The sequence below is a fragment of the Chlorocebus sabaeus genome, chromosome X (genome assembly GCF_047675955.1).
Source record: "Chlorocebus sabaeus isolate Y175 chromosome X, mChlSab1.0.hap1, whole genome shotgun sequence".
NCBI lineage: Eukaryota > Metazoa > Chordata > Mammalia > Primates > Cercopithecidae > Chlorocebus > Chlorocebus sabaeus.
Window position 1 is genome coordinate 34,453,457 of NC_132933.1, and position 27,923 is coordinate 34,481,379.

The window sequence follows — 27,923 nt, forward strand, 5'->3', positions numbered from 1 at the left end:
ATATAATTTTAGGCAGCAGTGAGGGTTATGAAGATGTTAATAAAGAATAATTGGCCTGGCGCAGTGGCTCACGCCGGTAATCCTAGCACTTTGGGAGGCCAAGGTGGGCAGATCACCTGAGGTCGGGAGTTTGAGACCAGCCTGACCAACATGAAGAAGCCCCATCTCTACTAAAAATACACAATTAGCCGAGCATGGTGGCTGATGCCTGTAATCCCAGTTACTCAGGAGGCTGCAGGAGAGTCACTTGAACCCGGGAGGCGGAGGTTTCAGTGAGCCAAGATCACGCCATTGCACTCCAGCCTGGGCACAAAGAGGGAAACTCTGTCTCAAAAAGTAAATAAAAAATAAATTAAAAAAAAATAATGGGATGGAGAGAGAGTGGGAACATTTTAACTAGGATGATCATGGACGTGCTCTCTGGGGGAAGTAACATTGGATGCTTGAATGCTGCAAACAAGCCAACCATGCAACTATCTGGGGAAAGAGTCCTCCAAGCAGAGAAAGCAGCAAATGCAAAGATCCTGAGATTGAAAGGGGGCATTACCAGGAGGGCCAGTGAGGCTAGGTGAAGGGATGAAGTAGGGGGGTAGCGGGTTTGGTGATCAGTGGAGCATAGGGGTGGGCTTGCATCACATAAGGCCCATGGTAAGGGGCTGGGATTTTACTCTGCGCTTAATGGCAAGCCACTGGGGGGTTTGGAGCAGGAGGCTGATGCAGCTGATGTGACAGCTTACTGTGAACAAAAAGAATGTAAAATATACCATTAATATTATTTTTATAGTGACTATATGTTGAAATAATCACAATATGGTGGTTATATTGGGTTAAATAAAATATGTTATTAAAAGCAGTCTCACTTGTTTCTTTTTTCTTGTTAAAAATGTAGCTACTAGAAAATTGAAAATACGTGGCTTGCAATTCTGCTCACGTTAACATTTCTATTTAATGGTGAGGGTCTAGGAAGTGACTGTAGTCAAAGAAGAGAGCCAAGGACAGAGCCCTGCAGTGCTACATTTCAAAATCAGGGAGAGGAGAGAGATCCAGCAAGGGCGACCCAGAAGGAACAGCCAATAAGATAGGAGGAAAATTAAGGGAGTGTGGTGTTCCAGAAGACAAGTGATAAAATTATTCAAAAAGAAGGGCTTGGCCAATCACATCAGATGCTGCTGAAAGTTAAAGAAACTGGTGGATTCAGCAAGCGCAGTGTTGGTGGACTGGCTTGGAAACAGTTCAGTTTGGAAGCCTGATTGGAGAGCTCATGAGAATAGAAAGTGAGGACATAAAGGCAGTAAGTATAGATAACTCTTTAAAGAGTTTTACTTTAAAGAGATGCAGAGGAATGGGATGGTAACAGCAAGAGAATTTGAACTCAAGGGGAGATTTGTGTTTTGCTGTCGTTGCTGGGTTGTTTAGGAGGGGAGACAGTTTCATATGTCCAGTTGGATTGGCTGATGGTGGCATTGTCAACAGAGTGCCTGCTAAAAGCCTCAGGGCTTTTAAGATTTGGTTGGGGAAATAAGGCAAGTATGCTACAAAGAATTTCAGACAGGACAGTCTAAGCTCAAGGGTTAAATGCAATGATTCTATTAGTGCTCTAAAAGTTCAGATGCAACCAAGATGCCCTCTTTCTTTGTTCTCCCTCAACTTTCATATTTTTCTCTTTAGTGTTTTTTTCCCCTTTCTATCTTCTACACTTGACAGTGGTAGGTCAATGACAATGTTAGCCTACCATGGCCTCACATTTTGGTTAACGGGCTTTTTTTCCCCACAGGCTTCTCTAAGATAGTTTATTTCCCCAATGTCTAAAAAGGCTTCTATAGCGGCAGGGGTGGGGGTACTGCTGTGTTTATTAAGATGGCCAGGAACTTACCAGTGACACAAATTCCTCCTGTTCTCCCTCTGAATTTCCTAAGAGCTTTTGAATTATTATTATTATTTTTTTTCGAGACAGGTTCTCACCCTGTCACCCTGGCTGGGGTGCAGTGGCGTGATCATGGCTCACTGTAGCCTCAACCTCCCAGGCTCAAGTGATCCTCCCACCTCAGCTTCCTGAGTAGCTGGGACTACAGGCATGCACCACCACGTTTGGCTAATTTGTTTTGTATTTTTTCTAGAGATGGGGTTTTGCCATGTTTCCCGGGCTGGTCTCAAAGCCCTGGGCTCAAGCAATCCACCCACCTTGGCCTTCCAAAGTGTTGGGATTGCAGGTGTGAGCCACTGTGTCCAGTCAGATGTTGAATTTTCATTCCTCTTTGCTCCTGCCAGATCTCCAGATCTTGGAAAACTAGCAGAGACAGTAATGCCAAGGGTAAAGTCATTCTTTCTAGGACAATGCATTGGTGTGTAAATCCATTGATGTGGGCTCTCTTGAAGGTCTGTATATGATAAGAAAGGCGCTGTGGTTATGGAGTAGAGGGGGTGTGTGTGTGCATGTGTCCCCGTGTGTGTGTGTGTTGAGGGGGGTAATTATTGATCACTGTGAGGGCCTGGGACTCTGTCATCTTTAGGCAGAATTGTAATATTAACTCATAAAAGTTGAGTGACTTAAAGTATCAGTACCTTTCAGCCAGGAATGTACCTGTCATTGAACAAATTGGATTTATTACTTGTGACAGTGAGGGGGAATTGTGGGGAACCACAGGGCATCTTGGTAAGTGGGTCTGAAGCAATCTTGACACCACAGCCCTGTCAGCTCTCATGGTGACTTGGAACCTTTTGTTCTCTAAGGCTTCAGTCACTCTAGCTATGTGAACTCTCAAGTTCTCCTTAGCCTTACAGTCTGTGGCCACCACTCTCGCCCTCCCACCCCCCAACTCTGGAGATGCATCAGGGATTTACAGCTAGAAAGCAGGACAGGGTGGGCCTGAAGCCCACTCATGAAAGAGCAATGGAAGTGTAGCTGTCTGGGAACAGAGCAGATCTGGAGTGGCAAGGGGATTCTAGAATCTACTTAACCCCACTTTACAATAGTTCATTCAGTTACAGCAATACCTCAAGGAGGGTTATCATAGGGGCAAAGTCTCTGCTTGCCTTTCTACGGCCTTCTGGCATGGATGAACATAGCACCCTTTCTCTGGGTTATGGTGCTCATCAGATCCCCCACCCCTCACACACACATACAAACTTTCTTTCTTTCTTTTTTTTTTTTTTAGTTTTACAATTTTTTTTTATTATACTTTATGTTCTAGGGTACATGTGCACAACGTGGTTTGTTACATATGTATACATGTGCCATGTTGGTGTGCTGCACCCATTAACTCGTCATTTACATTAGGTATATCTCCTAACGCTATCCCTCGCTCTTGTCCCCACCCCACAACAGACCTCGGTGTGTGATGGTCCCCTTCCTGTGTCCAAGTGATCTCATTGTTCAGTTCCCACCTATGAGTGAGAATATGCGGTGTTTGGTTTTCTGTTCTTGCGATAGTTTGCTGAGAATGATGGTTTCCAGCTTCATCCATGTCCCTACAAAGGACACAAACTCATCTTTTTTTATGACTGCATAGTATTCCATGGTGTATATGTGCCACATTTTCTTAATCCAGTCTGTCATTGATGGACATTTGGGTTTGTTCCAAGTCTTTGCTATTGTGAATAGTGCCGCAATAAACATATGTGTGCATGTGTCTTTATAGCAGCATGATTTATAATCCTTTGGGTATATACCCAGTAATAGGATGGCTGGGTCAAATGGTATTTCTAGTTCCAGATCCTTGAGGAATCGCCACACTGTCTTCCACAATGGTTGACCTAGTTACAGTCCCACCAACAGTGTAAAACTATTCCTATTTCTCCACATCGTCTCCAGCACCTGTTGTTTCCTGACTTTTTAATGATTGCCATTCTAACTGGTGTGAGATGGTATCTGGTATCTCATTGTGGTTTTGATTTGCATTTCTTTGATGGCTAGTGATGCTACTTTTTCTGTTGTCTGTTGGCTGCATAAAAGTCTTCTTTCGAGAAGTGTCTGTTCATATCCTTTGCCCACTTTTAGGACAGGCACAGTGGCTCATGCTTGTAATCCCAGCAGTCTGGGAGGCCAAGGCAGGGGAATCACTTGAGTTCAAGACTAACCTGGGCACATAGTGAGACCCTGTTTCTCCATAAAATAAAATAAAATAAAATAAAATAAAATAAAATAAAATAAAATAAAATAAGCTGGGCATGGAGGAGCACGCCTGTAGTCCCAGCTGCTATGAAGGCTGAGGTGGGAGGACCTCTTCAGCCAAGGAGGTTGAGGATGCAGTGAGCTATGATTGCACCACTGCACTCCAGCCTGGGCAACAGCAAGACCCTGTCTCTAAAAATAATGTCAACATTGATTTCTAAAAGTTTGATTATCAACTGGCATGCTTCCTTAGAAGCATGACATAGAGTCATGGGAGAATTATCCTTTTCATGATCCCTTTGGTTGTTTCCCGTTTTTAACTATTTGAAACAATGCTGTAACACACATTCTTGTATGTATATTGTTGTGTGCAAGTGTGACTATTTATCTATAAGGTAATGTTCGAGAAGTGATGTTCCTGGATCAAAAGGTATGTGCATTTTAAATTTTGATAGATATTGCCAAATTGCTCTTTAGAGAGTTAGAACTATTTACTCCAGAGTGTATGAGAGTCCCTATTTTTTCCCACCTTCATCAGCAACGCAAAATAATCCAAATTAAGGATTTTGACAATCTGATAGATGACAATACTCATTTGATATGTTGATTTCTATCTCTTTCATTATTAGTAGGACGGAGCCTCTTCATATGTGGTTATTTGTATTTCTTTTTCTGCTAACTGCTTTGTATTCTTTGTTCTTTTTAGACCAAGTTGTTTGTCTTTTATTGATTTATATGAGTTCTTTATAAATTAAGAAATTTGGCCCCTGTATCTGTCATATTTGTTGCTAGTATTGTTTTCCAGTTTGTCATTCTTTTATTGACTTATTTTTTTCCATGAGTTTTACTTTTTTTTTGAGGCAGGGTCTTGCTTTGTCACTCAGGCTGGAGTGCAGTGGCATGATCATGGCTGACTACAGCCTCAATCTCCTGGGTTCAAGTCATCCTCCCACCTCAGCTTCCGTAGTAGCTGGGACTACAGGTAAATGCCACAATGCCCAGCTATTTAAAAAAAAAATTTTTGTACAGATGAGGTCTTGCTATGTTGCCCAGCCTCAACTCAAACTCCTGGGCTCAAGTGATCCTCCTGCCTTTGCCTCCCAAAGTGCTGGGATTACAGGAAAGAGCCACTGTACCCGGCTTGAAATTTTCATGTAGTCGGATGTTTCAGTCTTTTGTTTGTGGCTCTGCGTATTTATCAAAACAATTTTGTCTCCCTGGTCACACCATGAATAGTAATAGGCATCCAAAGTTAATGGGCCCCAACTCACAAAACAATAGATCAGGTTTTTGCATTTGTCTTTTTTTGGTAACAGCTTTATTGAGCTATAATTCACATACCATACAAGTCACCTATTTAAAGTATACAATTCAATGCTTCTTAATACAGTCACAGATTTTTGTAACCATCCCCACAATCAATTTTAGAACATTTTCGTCATCTCCAAAAGAAACCCTATCCGGGCACAGTGGCTCATGCCTGTAATCCCAGGACTTTGGGATGGCAAGGCAGGAGAATTGCTTGAGCTCAGGAGTTCTAGTTCAACATAGCAAGACCCTGTCTGTACTAAAACTTCAAAAATTAGTTGGGTGTGGTGGCATGTGCCTATAGTCCCAACTACTTGGGGGACTGAGGTGGCAGTTTTGCCTGAGCCTGGGAGGTCAAGGCTGCAGTAAGCTGTGATCGCACCACTGCACTCCAGCCTGAGTAACAGAGCAAGATGCTGTCAAAAAAAAAAAAAAAAAAAGAAAGAAAAGAAAAGAAAAAGAAAAAAAAAAGAAATCTTGTACTCTTTACCAACGCCCCCGGCCCCCCCCCCCCACCAAAAAAAAACCCTCCCAGCCCTAAGCAAGACATTCTCTGTGTCTATGTATTTGCTTATTCTGGACATTTTATGTAAATGGAATCATTCGGAATCATTGTCTTTTTTAAAGGAAGGATAGCTCTCTGTAATGGCAATTCCATTTGTATATGTTTTCTAGGCTATTTTAAGAATATAACTGAAGGATAAGGGGTAGGGTGAAAGGATTGCATTACGCCCTGAATATCAAATGATGATCTTTTGCTTTTTATTTTATTTTAGTCATCCTACAATGGCTGAATCACTAAGTGAAACTTGTGACAGTCTGGATGTTCTGGAGGCCAGTGATGAGGGTAAGTAACCCAATAAAACTTTGATAACCAGAATTAGATTTGTTCACTGTGTTTATTTAGCTTCTAGGACAAAGAAGCAAGGCACAAGAAAACAAGCTCAGATCATTAGACTAAGTCACGACGTTTACTTTTCAGTTTTCTAATTTCTTCTTTGTCACCTCCAACTCTGATGGACAAAGATTTGCCTGAGGTCCTACAATCTTCTTTGAAAATGGTTACCAGATTTTACTTACTAAGGCTTTTTCTGCTTCATCAGAAAAAAAGCAATCAGAACAGACCATGATCTGACAAATTCAACGGAGGTTTTACTGTAGATAGTAATTCAGATCTAAGCAAGAGATTAATTTGTTGAGGAGTAAAAGGAGGTAGAAACAAAAGATGCCTCCACAGGCTTCTGTTAAATAGGATTCAATTGACAAAAACTCTCTTTGGCAAAACTTACTTGTGTATCCCTTGCCTAAATTGTGGCGCAATCTGTGAGTGATAGGTGATCATGCATGGAACAATTAGAAAGGGAGGCAAATGTCACTAAACAATGATAAGCTTTACACACACACACACACACAAAATAAAAAAGAAATCATAAGATGTAATGTGAGACATTGAGTGTAAAGACAGAATTGAATTTAACAGTTTATTGGGTTGTTCTTCCATTCTTTTGCCAAGTTTTCTTTAGTGGTGCATGGTACAGAAAACTTTGTCTGGAAGAACAGAGGGGAATCTCCTTGTGGCTTCCTGGGGGCCTGGCTTCACACATGATGTGGGGCAGGGGATGCTGAGAGCCTGATCACGGATTCTTAATGGCAGTGCTAGGGTCTTCTTCATCTCTGTGTTATCACTGTTTAGAATTGTGTCAGAGAGAGACAGACAGACAGAGAAAGAGAGAGAGAGAGAGAGAGAGAGAGAGATTAGGTGCTCCAAAATATTAAATAAATGAATGAATGCATAAATGAGTGAAAGGCCTTCTCACCAAAGCAGACCCAACTACCAAACCAACTGACCTATCTTTTTGGATATGAACTAAACAGATGCCTACAAAAGAAGATGGCAGCACAGTACGTCTTGATGAAAAGTGGTAGTAAGGAAATGCCTTTTCTCTGTTCTCAAGTTTTTTTTTGTTTTGTTTTGTTTTTGTAAGACTAAATATTTGAGTACGATTTTAGAAGTTTTAGAACGAGTCAGGGCTGGCCAGAGAATAAGGTGGCTGTTGGGAGGTTAAAGGGAGGAAAGCTTAGTTAGAAATGTTTTCTTTCCAGCTAGGCGCGGTAGCTCACGCCTATAGTATCAGCACTTTGGGAGGCCGAGGTGGGTGGATCACTTGAGGTCAGGAGTTCAAGACCAGCCTGGCCAACATGGAGAAACCCTGTCTCTACTAAAAATATTTTTTAAAATTAGCTGGGTGTGGTTGCAGGACTCTGTAGTTCCAGCTACTTGGGAGGCTGGTTCCAGCTACTTGGGAGGCTGAGGCAAAAGAATCACTTGAACCTGGGAGGTGGAGGTGGCAGCGAGCCAAGATCACGCCACTGCACTCCAGCCTGGGCGACAGAGCAAGACTCCATCTCAAAAAAAAAAAAAAAAAAAAAATTGCCAGGCGTGGTGGCTCATGCCTGTAATCCCAGCACTTGGGGAGGACGAGGTGGGCAGATCATGAGGTCAGGAGACTGAGACCATCCTGTCTAACACGGTGAAACCCCGTCTCTACTAAAAATACAAAAAATTAGCTGGACATGGTGGCAGGCACCTGTAGTCCCAGCTTCTTGGGAGGCTGAGACAGGAGAATGGCGTGAACCCGGGAGGCAGAGGTTGCAGTGAGCCGAGATTGCGCCACTGCACTCCAGCCCGAATGACAGTGCGAAACTCCGTCTCAAAAATAAATAAATAAATAAATAAATAAAGTTTTATTTCCAAGCGGTAATGCAAGAGAACAAGGTCATCATTATGCAATGCATTTTAAAAGCTCATTCAGTTCAATTCAGATGGGTTCCCTGTATGCATGGTGGATAAGCAAACATACAACTTAGAGGCAACCATTTCTCATTCGATTTAGCTGTGTTTTCTTCTCTGGAGAAAAAACAGTCTTCAATGAGCTGTTTTCTGGCATGTGACACACTGCAGACCCTGACTGGATGAGTATATTGAAAGCTACTTGCTGTTTGGGAATGCACAGTCTTTGGGCTTGGACAGGGAAATCAATGGCTTTGTTATAGAAGTCCAGACAGCTGTCACCTCTCAGCTGTCAGCTCACTGACTGCAACTGCTGTACCCTGTGATGACATAAGTTACCCAGTGTATAGGTGACCTATATAAACATTGCTGGGTACAAATGTGAGTTTTTACCCATACCTGCTGTCTAGATCTCTCTACCCTTTGTGCTTTTCGTAGATTTTGAAAAACGGCCTGTGGAGGGCTCAGCTGCTGGTGATTTAAAGGTGCCCCCACCACACTTTAAAAAATAAAGCTTCAAAGGCCAAATTTATAGACTTGAATATATAGCAACAATCTCGGATTCCATTAGAGTTTCAAAAGCAGCATAGCACGTAGACAGTATCCAGCTTTGTATCTCACTCCCAGGGCTGAGACCAGGGCTTGTCTCCATACATGGGATAGCGGGGGTGGAGGGTGTTGGATACAGTTAGGGGTAGGGCGGTTTCCTAATGGAAAGTAGGCTGAAGACATAGACCCTTGCTGCTGACATTGTATGTCTGGCAGTGGGTTGTCACAAAGGCCATATCCAGCTTTCAAGTCACTGACCTAGAGCAACAGCAGCCAGCTTACCATGTTTGGCAGTTACCATCTCTCCGTGTCTCCCCAGCTCCCTGCTAACAAAGTTATACCACCACTAGACTCAGAGCCACACTACAGGGTGGAATGGTAACATTCTTTTCCTTCTGGGGTCCATAGTTAAAAGAGACACCCATTACTTTAGCTGTTGTTGAATCTTTGCGGGGAAAATAAGTTGTTGTTTCTGCCCAGAAAAGAATGGAAAATTGGGGGGAAATTGGACTATATGCATACTTAACTTTTAGCACTTGTTACAGTTCCAAAGTCACTAGTCATTTTGTTAATTTAGGAACATAAAAATGTGTTAATGTATAATTTTGTCCGCTCATACAATGATTATGTTTGTTGAATTCATTATTACAGCCTAAATAGTTTATTAGACGTGTTTTTATCCAGTTATTCAGTGTTTATAGATTGTGTCACAAATGGAGCTACTAGCTGCTGACTCTCTTCTCCCTGTCTTTGCTGGATATTAGAAGCAGGTTTGCAACTCAAATTCCCTAGCTTTGCTTTCCTCTCTTCCACTATGGGATTTTGAAGCAAGAGGGGCAACAATTGCTGTGTTTCTAAATCTTCTGAGCATAAAGTTGTTCCCCTTTCAGAAGGCCAGAATGAGATCCACCTGTCAAGAATCAATAAATCGTCTGGGCACAGTAGCTCATACCTGTAATCCAGGCACCTTGCAAGGCAGAGGTGGAAGGATCTCACTTTGTTGCCCAGGAGAGAGTACAGTGGCATTGTCATAGCTCACTGCAGCTTCAACCTCCTGGGCTCGAGCAATCCCCCTGTTTCAGCCTCCTGAGTAGCTGGGCATACAGGCACTAACCACCACCCCCAGATAATTTTTTAAATTTTCAATAGAGATGAGGTCTGGCTATGTTGATCAGACTGGTCTTGAACTCCTGAGCTCAAGCAATCCTCCTGCCTTGGCTTCCCAAAGTATGGGATTACAGGTGTGAGCCACCGTGCCCAGCCTTAAATATTTTATTATTGTAGAAATTAATTTTTTCTGAAAACATTTTTAAAAGGGATCTTGGAGAAAATATACATTTCCTATTTCATTTTCATTTTTTATTCTTTCTCTCTTTAGGTAGAATTGTGAAATTTTCCCAACCATGCCCCTATATAGGCACATTCTAGTAGATAAGAAATTGCCGAAGTCATCCAAAACAGAAATTACTTAAGCAGCAATTATCAAGCAGATAGTCCTATAATCTTTCGTTGCTCTATTCCATGCTGGCTTCTGCCTCCAATTTTGCATATTGTACAGTTCACTATTCAGTTATAGATATGGGTCTGCTTCTAATGAACACAGAATTGAATCCAGCCTTGATAAACAAGTAATTACTGAGTCCCTAACACTAGCTCACATTTATTGAGCACTTACTACATGCCAGATCATATGCTAAGCTCTTTACCTATGTCATTTATAATTTGCATCAACTCCTATAAGGGCCAGTGTTTAAATTATAGTATGCTGAAAGATGACTCTGTTCAGTGGTCTCAAGTCAAGGGAAGTAACAAGCTGTGTTGGTATTCTGCGCCCCCACGTGGACACAGCTGTTACTGCATGCCTTGCACTGTGCTGGACGCTAAGGAGGGCTTGCCTGCAGCCTTGATGTGGGGGTAGTAGCCAAGACATAGGGAACTATAACTTATTTCTTTCTCACGGATACCCAGAACATGATAAGTACTTGACCTTAATAAATATTTGTTGAATAGATGAATGAACGAATGAATGAGTGAGTAAGCTAAGAACATTCAGATGCAAAACTTGTGATGCTAACAGCCAAATTTTAGGTGTTCAGAGGACAGAGAGAAGCATGAGTTTCACTGATTGGTGGGAAACTGGACTTAAGGCAGGCCTTGAAGTTTAGGAACCTTTACCCTGGCAGGCTCAGGAGCAATCGGTGCACAAATAGGTCATAGCGTTTCAGAGCTAAAGGAACTCTAGTTCAGCATTTCTCAAAGTGTGTTTTGCCAGACATTCTGCTTACACACATTGGGAGATAATATTGTTGCCTGGTTTCTTGGAACTTCACCATATACATAACTATTTTGAAGTTTCAGAAAAGTTTTGTTGAAAAGAAGACTACTGAACTTTGTCTAATCCAGAATTTTCCACATTGACTGGACTACAGATCCCTGTCTCATGCAACAAACCTTATGAGTAACCCTCTGAACACACTTTGGGAGATGCTGATCAGGTGCAATCCTTTAATTTTCCTGCTGAGTCCCAGAGAGGTTGAGTGACCTACTCAAGGTCACAAAGCTAATTGATAGTGAATTCAAGCCTAGGATTCCAGAATTTTCTGACACTTGGATGGTGCTTTCCATTACACCATTAAGCCTTTCATGATGGCTGCTGCATTGGCAACTCCCTTGTCTGGACCCTTCATTGCCAGCACAGAATTGCTGTGCTGATGAGACCTTCTGGAGACCACACAGTTGGGACTTGGAATGAGACAACTTAGTTGGCACTTTTTGCATGTGAAATCAATAAGAGCTAATTCCTTCCCTCTGAAGAATGCAGCACGAGCCCTCTCCCCCTTCTCCCCTTTAATTTCTTAATAAGCACAATAAAAACATGTGCTTATTAAGAAACCAAAGAGGCCCAGCGTGGTGGCTCATGCCTGTAATCATAGCACTTTGGGAGGCCAAGGCGGGTGGATCACTTGAACCCAAGAGTTCAAGTTCGAGACTAGCCTGGGCAACATGGTGAAGTGTCATCTCTACAAAAAATACAAAAATTAGCCAGGTGTGGTGGTGCATGCCTATAGCCCCAGCTACCGGGGACGCTGAGGTGCGAGGATCGCTTGAGCCCAGGAGGTGGAAGTTGCAGTGGGCCGTGATCACGCCATCACACTCCAAGTAAGGCTCTGTCTCAAAATAAATAAATAAATAAATAAATAAATAAATAAATAAATAAAGCCCAAACAGAGAACCTTAAGAGCATTTAAAGCTCACATTCCTCACTGCTTCCCTGGTAATTATTATAGATAGAGCAAACTCTCATTTATCTGCATGTGCAAAGGGCAGCAGCCCTGTAGATAATCCAAACCAATTGGCAAGAGTTGAAGAACACACACAATGATCATCTCTCTCTCTCTCTCTCTCTCTCTCTCTCACACACACACACACACACACACACACACACACACTCCTTGAAAAACTCTTTGGTATCTGATTTTGACATGCCTTTTACACAGGCAGCTTCTTCACCTGGGCAGTTTTTTCTTCTTTCTGATTCCCAGCCATCTCCCTTGCTCATAAATTCCTTCCTCAAGGAAGTGTTCCTGGACTGCACTAATCAACTGCACTCACTCTTTGGGTCTGCATCCTTTGAGCACGCAGGCTGGGAAGTATCACCTCCCACTTAGACTTGGATTTCTAAGGGTTCTGAAGTGTTTTCCTCATGTGGGAGCTTGGCTCTCCTATTGGATTGCAATGACTCCAGCCATTGGGGTAGAGTCAGGGGAGTACCAAGTGCTTTCATTGGCTCAATCATTGCTTCACATGAATGAACTTCTTAGGACAAAGAAAGAGGTGTATATGTTAATAGCTGAAATTGAGAGGCAAGTGAATTCCTAGTGAGTTTGGCCTGAATAGAGGCTGCCCAGAGATCACAAGCTGTGGCCTGGGCTTCTCCTTTCACCAGTAACTCAGACACTTTGTTACTGAGTTATTAATGAATGTTGAAGGGTGCTGTCAGCATTGGGGTTGAGTCCAAGCTCTGCAGGCCACCTGGGTGGGATCACAATCCTCATTCCTGTCATGAAGGCCCTATTTCCTCTCCTGTCTTCCCTTCTACCATCACACTCTGTCTCATTTTCATTTTTCACTTCCAGGAAAGAAGAAATGCAAATTTAAAGCCCTTAAGAGCTTTTTTGGTAAGAAGAAGAAAAAAGAAGCTGAAGATACCCAGGAAGAAGAAATGCTAGAACTGAGCTCGTTCAGCAGCAACATTAACATCTCTTCTCGGGAGCCTGCTCGAGAAAATCAACCAACTAAGGCCAGGTCAGCTCAGATGGGGTGGAGAGTGATGGGGACAGGAGAAGAGGCAGACAGTTGGATCTAGGTCACCTTTCAGCAGCCAAATCACCAGGGACACCAAGAGACCCCACCTGTGGGGACCAGGCTTGCAGCCATTGCCAATGCAGTCATGTCTGGGGTAGGGAGTGGTGCTTTTCTCTCTGTGCATATGCATGTTTGTTGTCTGAGCTGCACAGCTCAGTGGGTTGGAGCATGGCAAATGCATACCCCACTTCCCAAGAGCACTGAGTAAGAGGGTGCAGATATTCAGGGAAGCCCTGCCTGTCACAACAAAAATAACTTGAGATGTGGGGCCTGCAGCCAATGAGGACCTGAAGGCCTGTTTGATTTGGTAAGAAGGGCCTACGTCATTCAGGAGGCTTGATCTGGTTTGCTTGCCTGGCTCTCAGACTACAGATCTGGCCAAGATCTCATAACGAGTGATGAAAGCCTCATATAGTAAAGCTATTTAGCTGTGAGTGGGGTGGGTCATGAGCATGAAATCACTGTGTTGCTGTAAAAACACACACGCAAGCAAACAACCCAGATCCCTTTCTCCTTCCATCCCAGGAGACTAGGGGAAATGCTATAGTCACAGAGGGCATGGGGAAGACTGTTTCCAGCTACCACTGCCACCGCTATTCAGATATTCATTTGCAGCGCCCAAATTTCCACATCCTGTTGTGCGATCTGGACACCTAGAATCCCCAGCTGTCTCCCGATCAATCAAATCTCCCTCTATGAAGTTCTACTTAGGACTGTTCTCCTGGACTTAAATACCAGACTTATCTGGACTCCTCAGAGAGCTCACCGGTCCTGCTGCCCATTCCAACCAGGCAAAACCTTCATAAGGCAGTTAGCTGACATGTTATACTGTCCCCAATACCTCCCCCAATACATTCTATAACATAATGGCCTCATAGTTATCATATACGGTTCCTTAAGAACAACCTTCATGAGTGCCTCCAGTGTGAGGAATTTCAGATAGTCTTGCTGGAAGTAGGGGAGACGGTTTTGAAAGAGGGGCTTATGCAGTACCTCACAAGTAACACTATGATAGCCCATCGCCTTGCAGTGTTCAGTAAGACTAAGACTAGCCCTGCTAAAACCTGGAGGTCGGTCAGGGAGGGGCATTCAGGTTTACTATCTCTGCTAAAGTTCTACATTTCTCCCTCTTACTTGTTCCTTCCTTTCCAGAAGTGTGTGTACACGTGAACGAGAGAGAGAGAGAGAGAAGGTGGGGATTTAACTTAGGGGGTCTGAAGATCACCCCTGATCTCAGTCTTTTGCTTAATGTGCTAGGGGAAGAAACCCTGGAAAATGTCACTCTGGAGAAGGGATATCAGCTTTCTTCATTCACTGAAGCAATCAATCATAACAAAACTTATGACCACCTTCCCCTGGCCTGTACCATAGGGCCAGCATCTATTTCCAAGACTGTATTAAGCTGTATCTGATGGAATGGACAAATCCCGTTCCTTCATTTGATTTCTTAATGAGTGATGTTATAATAATATACTTCACTGCCCTTAAAGGCTGAGATTTTGTTTGCGATTTTTAATTTGTTTTTTCTTTTCACCTCCAGGGAACAGATCAATGAGCACTAGATATGTTAAGTGCACAAGCGTTTTCATTTCTGACAAACTGGGCCACAATTGGTGCTAATTTAATCTTTTGATCAGGGAGGGCTTGGCACGATAGAGCCAATTCAACAGCTTCACTCTGGTTAATGCACAGCATGGAAATGAGAGACATTTCTAAGCCCACTCACAGCCCAAGATTTCCTCTCAGTTTTTTTGCACAAAGCAGAGGAGGCAAGGTAGTCACAGATGCTACACTGGTTCTGAACCTCTGAGCCAGTAGATCATAGAGCAGCAGTGAATGAAAGCGTGTTATGTGTGCATACTGAGCATATGCGTGTATATAGAGATGTCTGGAAACACTACTCTCTCAATGCTGAGTCAATCATATATATGCCCATTAAGTGTTTATCTAGAGAGTCACAGTAATTTTCTGCTGGACTGCTGTTTTATAAAGCAGACTACGTTGCTTCCAACACCAGGGCCACCCGGATAGCAGAGTTTTATAGGGAAAAGGTAAATAGGAGTTTAGTAAAAAGTAGCAGACATCTCTCTCCTCTTCTCTCTTGTTGGCCCACAAGCCATCTTAGAGTGGGTTCTGTTTTGATCCCCATAACATGAGATTGTCCTTATAGTGTGTCATTATCAAATATATCCATATGAAGGCCCCACTGGCTCATAAAGACAGGGCGGGTGCTAGCTCCACAATGCCCAAGCTGCTACTCTAGTTACCATTTAAAGATATTTTTTAAGTGCCAACATATATGTATTGTTTTGTAATAAACACAATAAGTACAAAAAGGGCATTTAAACATTTTAAAGTTTATTTTATCTGTTTTTAAACATGGCTACCCCTCCCTAAAAGAAATCCTGTACCAATGAACAGTTTTCCCCCTAAATAACCACTAATCTACTTTCTGTCTCTATAAATTTGTTTATTCTGGATATTTCATGTAAGTAGAATTATACAAAGGTTGTTTCACTTAGCATGTTTTAACTTAGCATATTTTCAAGAGTCATTCATGTTGTAGCATGTATCAGCTTACTTGCTTTTTTAATTCTTTTCTTCCTTTATTTTTTTGTGTCTAATCTCATCTCTTATATACATATACACATTTTTTCCTACCTAACAGGAATAACTTTGTTATTTAAAATTTTTATGTTTCTATATAACAGCTTTCTTGAAATGTCATTCACATCCTACAAAGTTCTACCTTTTAGAGTGTGCAGCTATCACTATTACCCAATTTTAGGACATTTCATCACCCTAAAAAGAAACCCTGCACCCAGTAGCAGTAATTTTCCATTCCCCTCTCCTCTTTCAAACCCCTGATCTGCTTTCTGCCTCTATGGATTTGCCTATTGTGAACATTTCACATGAATGGAATTATACAATATGTGACTATTTTTGACTGGCTTCCCTTCACTTAGTATGTTTTCAAGGGTCATTCATTTAAAATCATGCATCAAGAACTTGATTTCTTTTTTTGGTAGCAGTTTTATTGAGATATAATTCATATATTATACAATTAAACCACTTAAATGGTAAAATTCAACATTTTTTTTTTGTAAATCCACAGAGTTGTACAATCATCATCATCATAAATTTTAGAACTTTTCCATCACCTCAAAAATAAACTCCTGTACCCATTGACCAGTCCTCCCTATTCAACCTTCCCCCGACGCCCGCCAGGCCCTAGAAATCATTAATCTGCTTTCTGTCTCTGTGGAGTTACCTATTCTGGACATTTCACATGAATGGAATGTGGTCTTTTCTTACTGACTTCTTGTACTCAGTATAATGTTTTCAAGGTTCATTAATGTTGTAGCATGTATCAGAATTTCATCCTTTTTGCTACTGAATAGTAGTCCGTTGCATGACTATACCACATTTTATCCATTCATCAGTTAATGGATATTTGAGTTGTTCCACCTTTTGGATATTGTGAATAATACTGCTATGAACATTTGTGTACAAGTTTTGGGGCAGATATGTGTTTTTATTTCTCTGGGGTATATGCCTAGGAGTGGAATTGTTGAGTCAAATGGTCGTTATATATTTAACCTTTTGAGGCACTGCTAGACTGTTTTCCAAAGAGGCTGGACCATTTTAACACCAGCAATGTATGGGGGCACCACCAGCACTGTATGGGTGTTCCAATTTCTCCACAGCCTTGCCAATGCTTGTTATTATCTGAACTGAATTTTCGATTCTAGCCATTCTACTGGGTGTGAAATGGCATCCCATTATGGTGTTGATTTGTTTTTCCCTGCCAGCTGGTGATGTTGAGGATCTTTTCATGTACTTGTTGGCCATTTGTATATCTTTGGAAAAGATATTTGTATATCTTTCTTGTTTGGAGAAATGTCTACTCATATCATTTTTTTTCATTTTCTAATTGGGTTATTTAAATTTTTATTGTTGAATTCCTTAAGAATTCAATAAAAAGAATTCCTATTAGTAAGAAAGAGTTCTTTATATGTTTCAGATCCAAGACTCTTATCAGATATATAATTTGCAAATATATTTTTCCATTATGTGGGTCATCTTTTCATTTTCTTGCTAGTAACCTTTGATGCACGAACATTTTTAATTTTGATGAAATCCATTTGTATTAGTCCGTTCTCACTGCTATAAAGAACTACTTGAGACTGGGTAATTTATAAAGAAAAGAGGTTTAATTGACTCACAGTTCAATCATGGCAGAGGGTAAAGGGGAAGCAAGGCACATCTTACATGGTGGCAGTAGAGACAGAGTGCAAGCAGGGAACTGCCACACACTTTTAAGCCATTAGCTCTCATGATAACTCACTATCACGAGAACAGCATGGGGGAAACTGCCCCCATGATCCAATCACCTTCCACCAAGTCCCTCCCTCGACATGTGGGGATTACAATTTGACATGAAATTTGGGTGGGGACACAGAGCCAAAACATGTCACTATTTATCTATTTTTTTTTTTCTTTTGTTACTTGAGCTTTTGGTGTCATATCTAAAAATCCGTTGCCAAATCCAAGATCACAAAGATTTAATCCTGTGTTTTTTCTAAGAATGTTATAGTTTTAGCTCTCATATTTAGGCCTTTAATCCATTTTGAGTTAATTTTTTAAATTACACTTTAAGTTCTGGGATACATGTGCAGAACGTGCAGGTTTGTTACATAGGTATACATGTGCCATGGTGGTTTGCTGTACACATGAACCCATCCTCTACATTAGGTATTTCTCCTAATGCTATCCCTCCCCTAGCCCTCCACTCCCCAACAGGCCCCAGTGTATGATGTACCCCTCCCTGTGTCCATGTGTTCTCATTGTTCAGCTCCCACTTATTAGTGATAACATGCGGTGTTTGGTTTTCTATTCCTGTGTTAGTCTGCTGAGAATGATGGTTTCCAGCTTCATCCATGTCCCTGCAAAGGACATGAGCTCATCCTTGTTTATGACTGCATAGTATTCCATGGTGTATATGTGCCACATTTTCTCTATCCAGTCTATCATTGATAAGCACTTGGGTTGGTTCCAAGTCTTTGCTATTGTGAATAGTGCTGCAATAAACATACATGTGCATGTGTCTTTATAGTATTTTTATGCATGGTGTGAGATAAAGGTCCAACTTAACTCTTTTGCATGTGGATACCCAGTTGCTCCAGCACCATATGTTGAAGAGACTATTCTTTTTTCATTGAATAGTCTTGGTACCCTTGCCGAAAATCAACCATAGACGTATAGGTCCATTTCTGAACTCTCAACTCTATTCCATTGATCTATATGTCTATCTTTATGCTAGTGCTACACTGTCTTGATTACTGTAGTTTTATAGTAGGCTTTGAAATTGAAGTATAAGTTATCCAACTGTGTTCCTCTTGTTCAAGATTATTTTGGCTACTTGTGGTCCCTTGCATTTCACTATGAATTTTAAGATCAATTTTCTGGAAAAAAAAAAAAAGCCAGCAGGAATTTCAATAGGAATTGCACTGAATCTGTAGATCACTTTGTGAAGTACTGCCATCTTAATAAGTTTAAGTCTTCCAATGAATGAACATGGGATTTCCTTTCATTTATTCAGGCCTTTGGCATTTTTCTCATCAGTGTCTTACAGTTTTCAGATTATGAGTTTTGCACATCTTTTGTTAAATTTACTTTCATGTTTTTATTCTTTTGTTGCTATTGTAAATGGAAGTGTTTTCTTAATTTCATTTTCAAGTTGTTCATTGCAAGTGTATAGAAATACAATTTTTGTATATCATTCTTGTATCCTTCAACTTAGATGAATTCGTTTATTAGTTCTAGTCATTTTTAGTGTGTTCATTAAGAGTTTTATATACACAATTACGTCATCTGTGAATAGAGATGATTTCACTTCTTTCTTTCCATTCTGGATGGCATTAATTTCACTTTCTTACCTAATTTCCCTGTCTATAATCTCCCATACACTGTTGAATAGAAATGATAAAAGCAGTCATCCTTGTCTTGTTCCTGATCTTAGGGGGAATACATCCAGCCTTTCACCATGATATTAGCCGTGATTTGTCACAGATATCTTCTATCAAGATTGAGTGCATTTATCATGGAAGGGTGCTGAATTTTATGAATTTTTTTTCTGCATCTATTGAAATGGTCATATAGTTTTTGTTTCTATTCTATTGATACAGTGTTTGGCATTCACTGATTTTCACACATTAAGCCGATCATTTCTTGTAAATCCTACTTTGTCGTGGTATATAATTCTTTTTATATGCTGTTGGATTCAGTTCGTGAGTGTTTTATTGAGGATTTTTGCATCTATGTTCATAAGAGATATTGGTCTGTAGTTTGCTCTTCCTGTGATGTCTTTGGTTGAAATTTTTAAAAGGTAAAATACATTACCACACTCCAAAAAGGAGTCTTTCATGTCTTTAGCCTTTCATTTGTTTTTCTCTTTCTTCTGATTTTTCTTAACATGTAATTATCATCAACCTGGTACCATTCCCAATCAGAAGGTATTTTCATCTGGATTTAGTAAGCTTGGGGAAGGGAGGGGCAGGTGGTACATAGGATGACTTTGAAAATAGGATAGATACATTGTAGAGCTCTTGTGTGAAAGAGGAAAGGATCTGATGAATGAAAACCTCCTGTATCTGAGAAGATCTTTGATATTTTTAAAAATCAAAACAAAAACACTAGAGAAAAATTTGGGTGTGAAAGATCTTTTATAATTCTTACTGTAATAATAGCAAAACTCATGGCCTTTCCTCCCATTCCCCAGAATTGCCACTATTGAATTATATACTTTAAATGGGCAAAATGTATGATATGTAAACCATATCTCAGTAAGACTGTTATGTAAAAAGGATATATGCTCATAATGTAAAAAGTAAAATTATACAGAAGGACATGAAGTGGAAAATGAACATTTCCTTCCTGTCCCTAATGTGTCATTCCTCAGAGAGAACCACCTCTAACAATTTGTGGATATCCTTCTAGATTTTTTTTTTGAATATGAACTATATATGTGTGTATATATTAAATGGGGCCATACCATTATTTTTTTTCACTTACTATCTCATGAGCCACTTTCTATGTCAGCACATATGCATCCTTGCTCTCCTTCTGAGGTATCTATGGTAGGGCCATATTATGAACATACATTTGTCTTCAGTTCCCATGGCCCTTGGGTTGCTTTTACAAGACCTTTCCTTTCTGTCCAGGGTCAAGAGCAGCATGGGGAGCAAAGCCCTATCCCATGATAGCATCTTCATGTTGGGTCCTGAGCCTGAAAGATCAGCAAGTAAAATGTGTCCTTCTATGGATCCCCAGAGAGGCAGACCTCGGCAGGTAATAGTGGACTCAAGCATCAGTGTCTAATTGAACTACTTCTCTTCTGTTCCCTACTCCAACCCTGCCAAAATTAAAAGGAGTGGGAACTTGGTTCTGCTTCTCAGCTGATCCTACCCTCACAGGGCTGTTGTAAGCCTTGAGTGACAGAATGTATAAATATATAATGTGCCTATTACCTGGCACACAGTGTTGATTAGTGTTGCCATATTCACTTCTTTTTTATTTTATTTTTTTTGAAACAGATCTCACCCTGTCACCTAGGCTGGAGTGCAATGGCATGATCATGGCTCACTGCAGCCTCAACTTCCCAGGCTCAGGTGATCCTCGCACCTCAGCTTCCCGAGTAGTTGGGACTATAGGCCAGTAACGCCTGGATGATTTTTTGGTACTTTTTGTGGAGACAGGGTTTCACCATGTTGCCCAGGCTGGTCTCAAACTCCTGGGCCCAAGCAACCCTCCCGCCTTGGCCTCCCAAAGTGCTGGGATTACACGCGTGAGCCACCGTGCCTGGCCTATATTCACTTCTCTTAACATACCATAAGAATAATTATTTTGACAGCAACATTCCACTGTTTATATGCTGGCATACCAATCCTCAAGTTTTTCTCTCTCTCTTACACAGAGATCCCGTATTTCCAGAACTCTGCCTAAACCTAGGAGTAGTGTGCCTGGAGTTGTGTCTGGAGCCATGTTAGGAGCTGTGCTTCAAAATGTGCCTACAAGTGCATTCTGGGTTACTGGCCCCAAGATCACTGAGGTAACAAAGTGGAATTGTTCCGAGCATGGGCAGCTCAGTCAGAAATCAGAAATGGACAGATCTATGCTTGAATTCTTACTCTGCTGCTTACTAGCTGTGTGACCCCTGGGCTAGTTGATTAACTTCTCTGAGCCTTCTTTTCCTCATCTACAGTGGTTATAATATTAACATCTACTTCAAAGGGTTGCTTGTGAGGATTGAATGAAGACTCAGAGAAGTTAAAGATAGTGCTCAAGCTCACCCTGGCAGTAAGTTGTAGACTTGGAAATCTGACCCAGGTGTATTAAATTCAAACCCCATGATCTTTCCATTACCCCAAGATACTCAACTTCTTTATACTTGCCTGGAGAGAAAGAAGGGTACACCTTAGTGCCTACGTAATGTAGCATCTTGCCTCCAGCTAATCCTAAATTTATGGTAGGGATCCATTACTCAGTCAGACTATATCTGTGATCCAGAAATGCTTCAGGGGGAGCTGGAGATATTGTCAAGGAGACAACCCTTAACAGCTGTCTTCCCCATCTCAGCCTGAGGGTGGAATTATGCCCAAGGGTCCCTGTGTAAATGGGAAAGCCACACAAGGAGGAGACCCTTCTCCACTGGAGATATGATTATTTTCCATTTGGCAAAAGGTAAGTGGGGCTTATTTCTGACATGCCTGCTAAGACCCCACATCTCTCACTCTGGTTTCCTTTCTTCTGGATCCATTAGCTATACAGGAGAAAACACTGAGATAGACACTAATAGTGTTGACCCTAAAGTTGTTAAGCAGCCCCTAGGGTCAGAAGACTGTTGCCCTCTTGTACTACAGCAGGAAAAGTCACTTCCATGAACTATTCAATCTTCAGTTTTAAACATCAACACAAGCTTTCACTCACCGCCATAGTTACACTCCCTGCAGCCTCATGACCATAACCAAGTGGCACAGGGTTCTCACATTCAGAAAGAGGAAACTGGTTGCTTGGACTCCTCCATCTTTCCCCTCCTCTCTTAGTCCCAGCAACAGAGAGACTCATATAGCAGAGATATTCCATTTTTTAAAAAAAAATTTTTTTTGTGAAAGTTAAAGGAAAATATTCTAGGGGCATTACTTCTCACAAGGAAGTGGTTGGGGAAGGCCACAATAGCCTAAAGGCAAGCTTTCTTAAATGTTTGGTTTGGGCCTACACCTCACACTTTTGGCCTGATCCCTTAGTTGATACCCTGGAAAACAAGGTTGAAGACAACATAGGGTATTAATAGGACCTAAATAATCAACAACCAACCTGACCTTTGCATGGGAAACTTCCCTTAAGTACCAAAATGACAACTCCAAATGGAAGGATGGTTGATAGCATTAAGTCAAGGGTCCTGACACCCAGTGCTACATAAAAGCTGGAGCAAGCATGGAATTGGCCAGTGGGATCAATTCCCTTGAAGGGGCAGGATTCTAATGGATTAAGTGACATTCAGAACAACTAGGAAATTGTGAAAGAAGAAATCCAGGTATACAGTTATGTCAAAAATACTGACACTGAACCAATTTTATTTCCTGCCAGATTTTTACCTGATGTCCCATCTGAAGTGTTAGGAATGTGGATGCCTACATTACTCTCCAAGACATTTTCTGTTCCCTTTATTTGAGTACAAATAGTTAAAAAGATACAATGGCAGATTATTAGCATCTTGCTGTTGTTGAATCAAATTGAATTTAGTCATTTAAGAAACTGAGACTTCAAAACAATTTTTCTTACTGCTCACGGTCTTGACTGTCCCTCAGCCCTTCTTAAGGAAGCAGGCACAACATCTATTCCGGTTGTTGCCTTTAAACATCTTGAACTTGGCCTTCAGTATGGGCTCTCCCTTTTCTGGCCCTTATAATTAGGAGACACCAGTTCACAGTGATCAAGAACAAGGGTTATCAAGCTGGACAGACCTTTCAAATGCTTGCTCTGCCACTGGGAGAATTAGGGGAAGTTACATCATCTCTCAAACTTCGTTTTCCCCATCCGTAAAATGGAGCCCACAATAGCAAATGCTTTAAAGAATTGTTGTGAGGCTTCAGTGAGATGTATCTATGCATTCCCTGCTAAGCACACCGTAAGCCCTTAGTAAAAGTTAGTTGTCATTATTGTAGTTATTATTAATAAAGCTGGGCTTGGAGTTGGTTGATATGGCCTCTCCCCAAGAGCTCCCAATGGGGCCTGGTAGTAATAAGGAAGCACTGGAGAACCTGGCCAGGAGCACCCCAGGAGCATAACCTTGGTAAGCTTCACTGTGGCCCCTTCTTTGGCTACAGTGTCTGAAGGCTGTCTGCCCTGAGCTGAGCAGAGTCTACAACAGAAGCAAGCATGTCAGCTTCATGACAGCAAGAATTTGTTTTGTTTATTGTTGTAGGCCCATTTCCTGGAATGGGATGTAATGCATTGTAGATGCTTAGCCAGTGTTTGTTAAACATAAAAAGCAGGGATTCTGACCCACATCAAGAGGACCATGGCAGGGACCACTGCCTCAAAGTCAAGTGTACCATTTTCTTCAAAATGGAATCAACTAAACTGTCTGCTGAATCCCAAGGAAAACCCAAATGATCAATTTTTGTCCCTTTAGGAAACCATTCTGTAGATTTTCTTTAAAATCTATAGATTTTAAAATTCTGTAGATTTTTTTTTAAATCCCAGAAAGTCATTCTTGACAGGATTAAGATAAGCAACTAACACAGCCAAGATTCAATCCAAATAATTCATGGAATAATAGGAGCAAAGAGTGTAGTTTGGATGCCAATTCCAGGTCATAACTCAAAGATTCGCCTCTATAAGAACTGGACTTCCAAAGTCAAATTCAGACATTAAAAGAAAGATTAGAACTAAATAAGATTTGTATTTAACATCAGTAAGGAGATAACATCAGGATTCTGATTTTTCACGAACAAGCAATTTGAAGTTTCTGTCTTTGGGGATTGGCAAAAGTGTGCAGCACCCCAGAGGGGAAATCAAGGCTAGTAGTCTTTGGTTTGAGTAGGTATTAGAAATGAAGATGGGAAGGTAGGAAATTCTTCCCTGGGCTTATTTTTTTCATTTTGGATTCTTAGTTTTTCAACCAACTTTGGATTCCTTTCTCTTATTAAAGAATAAGAGAAAACCACTAATTTGGGGGAGAGCGCACAGGTTTTAACTTGTTCCTTCTATTCTCCCTCTTGACAGAACCCACCATCACGCCAACGCCGACTCAGCATCATCCCACCTGTTATCCAACCTGACATAATTTCTAAGAACTTGGTAGAAATCTCTCTCGATGATGAGTCACCTAAGAATCCACAAAAGAAGGCTTTACCACATGAGAGTTTGACAGCCACTCAGGTGAGTATATATTAAGGGGCAGGTTGAGGGGGCTCACAGATCAGAGGCATAATTTCTTCTTGTGTCATCTATTCTCCCACTGGAGCTCAACACTAGGGGGATGATTGGGGAAGGAGCTGACATTCTTGGCTTTTGATTTGCATGGTGGTTTTCCATCCAATTCTACAAACCAAATAATCACCTTTTTAATGTATAAGCAAGAGAAGATAGTATTTTGGAAAAAATAAGTTTGCAGATGTTTTGAGTTATTTCATGAAGATAAAAATAGAGACTTTTACTGAAGCATAGTCTCTACACTTTGAAATTCAGAAAATATCAGAGGTTAGGGCATATAATATTGTTTGATAGACACATATCCATGTGAAAAATCAGTTGACACATGAGAGGGTGATGTGTCTATTTCATACGTCTAGGTTTGTCAACCAGATAATATCAATCAGCATATAGTAGTGTGTGCCCGTATCAACACTTCCATTCTCAAACTAATGTGTGTTTAATTGAATTGGTTGTTGGTGAACTTGAAAGGGCTCTGAGAGTGAAGTAGAGTTTAGAATGATTAACCTTTGGAAATAAAAAGTAAACAGAAACCTAATTTTTAAGGAAGAGAATTGACCAGTCAGAACAAAACTCTATTTTGATGTTAAAAGATCCTATGAAGTGAAGCAGCCCTCAGTTAGATATGTCAACAAAGAAACAAATTAGGTTAAAACCAAAGTTAAAGCACAGACTGGTAGTAGGTGGATGGATGCTTATTGTTTTATGGATCTGGGTTATGACTACAAGTATTTTCTGCAGGATGCCACTAAATCAGATTAATTGGGATGCATAATCTGAGTTAGTGGAAGAATTGAATTAGATAACATTTTTTTATTATGGTAAAATACAGATCACATAAAATTTATCATTTTAACCTTTTTAAATTATACAATTCAGTGACAGTACATACATTCACAATGTGATGCAATCGTCACCACTATCAAGGTCCAGAACCTGTTTGGTTCTCCCAAATGGAAGCCCAGTTCCTATTGAGCAGTCATTCACCATTCGTATCTCCCACCAGCCCCTGACAACAACTATTCTGCTTTCTATCTCTGTACTTGCCTACTCTGGATATTTCATGTAAATGGAATCATACAATATGTGGCTTTTGTGTTAACTTCTTCCACTTAGCATAATGTGTTTGAGGTTCATCCGTGTCATGACATTTATCAGTACTTCATTTCTATTTATGATTAAATAATATTTCATTATATGGATGTACCACATTTTGTTTAGCCATTCATCCATTGATAGACACTTGTGTCCTATCTACCTTTTGGTTATTGTGTATAGTGCTATTATGAACATTCGTGTACGAATATTTGTTTGAACACCTGTTTTCAATTCTTTGGGTATATACCTGGAGTGGAATTGCTGGGTCATATGGTAATTCTATGTTTAATCAAACTGTTTTCCCCAACAGCAGTACCGCTTTACATTACACTTGTTAGGTTCCTGTTTTAAAAAAATTATAGTCATGCTAGTGGGTGTGAAATAGTATCTCATTGTGGTTTTGATTTGCATTTCTCTAGTAAATAATGATGTTAAGTATCTTTTCATGTGCTTGTTAGCCATTTGTGTATCTTCTTTGGAGAAATATCGATTTCTCCTTTGCCCATTTATTAATTGGGTTATTTATCTTTTTGTTGTTGAGTTTGTAAACCAGAAAAGTACCTAAGACAAATTGTCAGAACCAATTTGAAAATTTTATTTTGCCATGGTTAAGGATGCGCACCTGGGAGGCAGGTCTGTACCTTTCTCCAAAGATGATTTTGAGGACTTCAATGTTTAAAGGGGAAAAGATGGATATTGGGGAAAGATGAACACAATTTTAAAAGGTGTGGGAAGATAAGAGACAAATAGTTGCGTTGTTTTGAGTGTTTGATCAGCCTTTCACTGAATACACAATTTACATATGAGAGGGGATAGAGGAATATTCACTTATGCCTTCATCTTCCTCAGTGAATCTGCATTTTTATATCAGAAGAAGTAATCAAATATGCATTTGTCTCAAGTGAGCAGAGGGATGAGTTTGAGTTTTGTCCTTTGTTCCACACCTGTGAAGATAAGCTGTCAATATACCTTGTCAGGGTAAAATTCTTAAAGCTTAAAGTTTGGGCTGATTAAATTCCCTGGCCTCAGTCACATTGCAGGGTAAATGCTGGTAGTTAACATTTGGGGGTTAAGTTATTCTACTGAATTGGCTAATAAGGAGTTAATTTAGAGTGCTACACGTTTGCCTCTTTTTGTAATGTCTCATGCTTTACCTGGATGACTTACACCATAATTCCACAGCATTGTATACAAATAAGTCTCCGAAGCACAGAGCCATCTTTTTTTTTAAGCAATCCTCTGCTGCGTATGCGTGTAGTCTCAGATACTCAGGAGACTGAGGCAGGAAGATCACTTGAGGTTAGGAACTTGAGGCTGTAGTGCACTATGATCATGCCTGTGTGTAGTCACCGTACTTCCACCTGGGCAATGTAGTGAGACTCTGTCTCTAAAATAAAATAAAATTTTAGTTTTAAAATCCTCTAATACATCAAAGGAGAACATAATGCTCCTTCCCCATGATTGCACAAAAATTTACAACTTTCAAAGTGATTTTCCATATATAGTTACATTTGATTCTCTCAGTAACTCTGTAAAGCAGATAGGAAAGACTCTCATTGTAGATGAAAAAAAATTGAGGTTCAGAGAGGTGAAGTGACTTGGGTAAGGCCACAGAGCCAATCAAAGATAGAGCTGGGGCTTGATCCCAGGACTCCTGACCAAATCCATAGCACTTTTCACTGAACTATGTGGCCTCTAGCAGTCATCTAACTTTGTATAACCAATGCCCAGCAATAGCAACAACAGCTAACATTTATCAAGACTTTCTTAAATAACGGGCACTATGTTAAGCACTTTCCTTATATAATTTTACTTAATCTTTACAACAACAAACTGAAGTATGTATTATGATTTTTCCCATTTTACAGACATGAAAACTGAGGCTCAAAAGGGCTAGGGAACCTGCTCAAGGTCAGACAGCCAATAAATTGTATAGCTAGGATGTCATATTCAGGCCTATTTGGTTTCAAAGTCCATGTTCTTATTCTCTATACTAGTTAAGAAATTGAAGAGATTGTGACAGAAGGGGGAGGGGGCTGCAGGGAATATCAGAAATTCCACCTTCAAAAACTTTCAAGTTGGCAAAAATATTGACCACAACAACTTTAAGTAACACAGATTTTGAATGAAGCAGCAGCTGTGCAGGAACTCTCAGGAATGGGCACTTCGCCACACCCAGAGAGTTAAAATCCCTACAGTCAT

General features: G+C 40.7%; 1 protein-coding gene across 1 annotated transcript in view; it reads left to right on the forward strand.

Moving 5' to 3' along the window:
- The first annotated feature begins 6,205 nt into the window (after positions 1-6,205).
- The window catches only part of KIAA1210 (KIAA1210 ortholog), a 50,541-nt gene continuing 28,823 nt past the window's right edge, over positions 6,206-27,923 (forward strand). Inside the window, 5 exon segments of the mRNA XM_073013100.1 lie at positions 6,206-6,266; positions 12,896-13,064; positions 20,348-20,474; positions 21,100-21,234; positions 24,414-24,569. Of these exon segments, the coding sequence (XP_072869201.1) occupies positions 6,206-6,266; positions 12,896-13,064; positions 20,348-20,474; positions 21,100-21,234; positions 24,414-24,569 (648 nt within the window).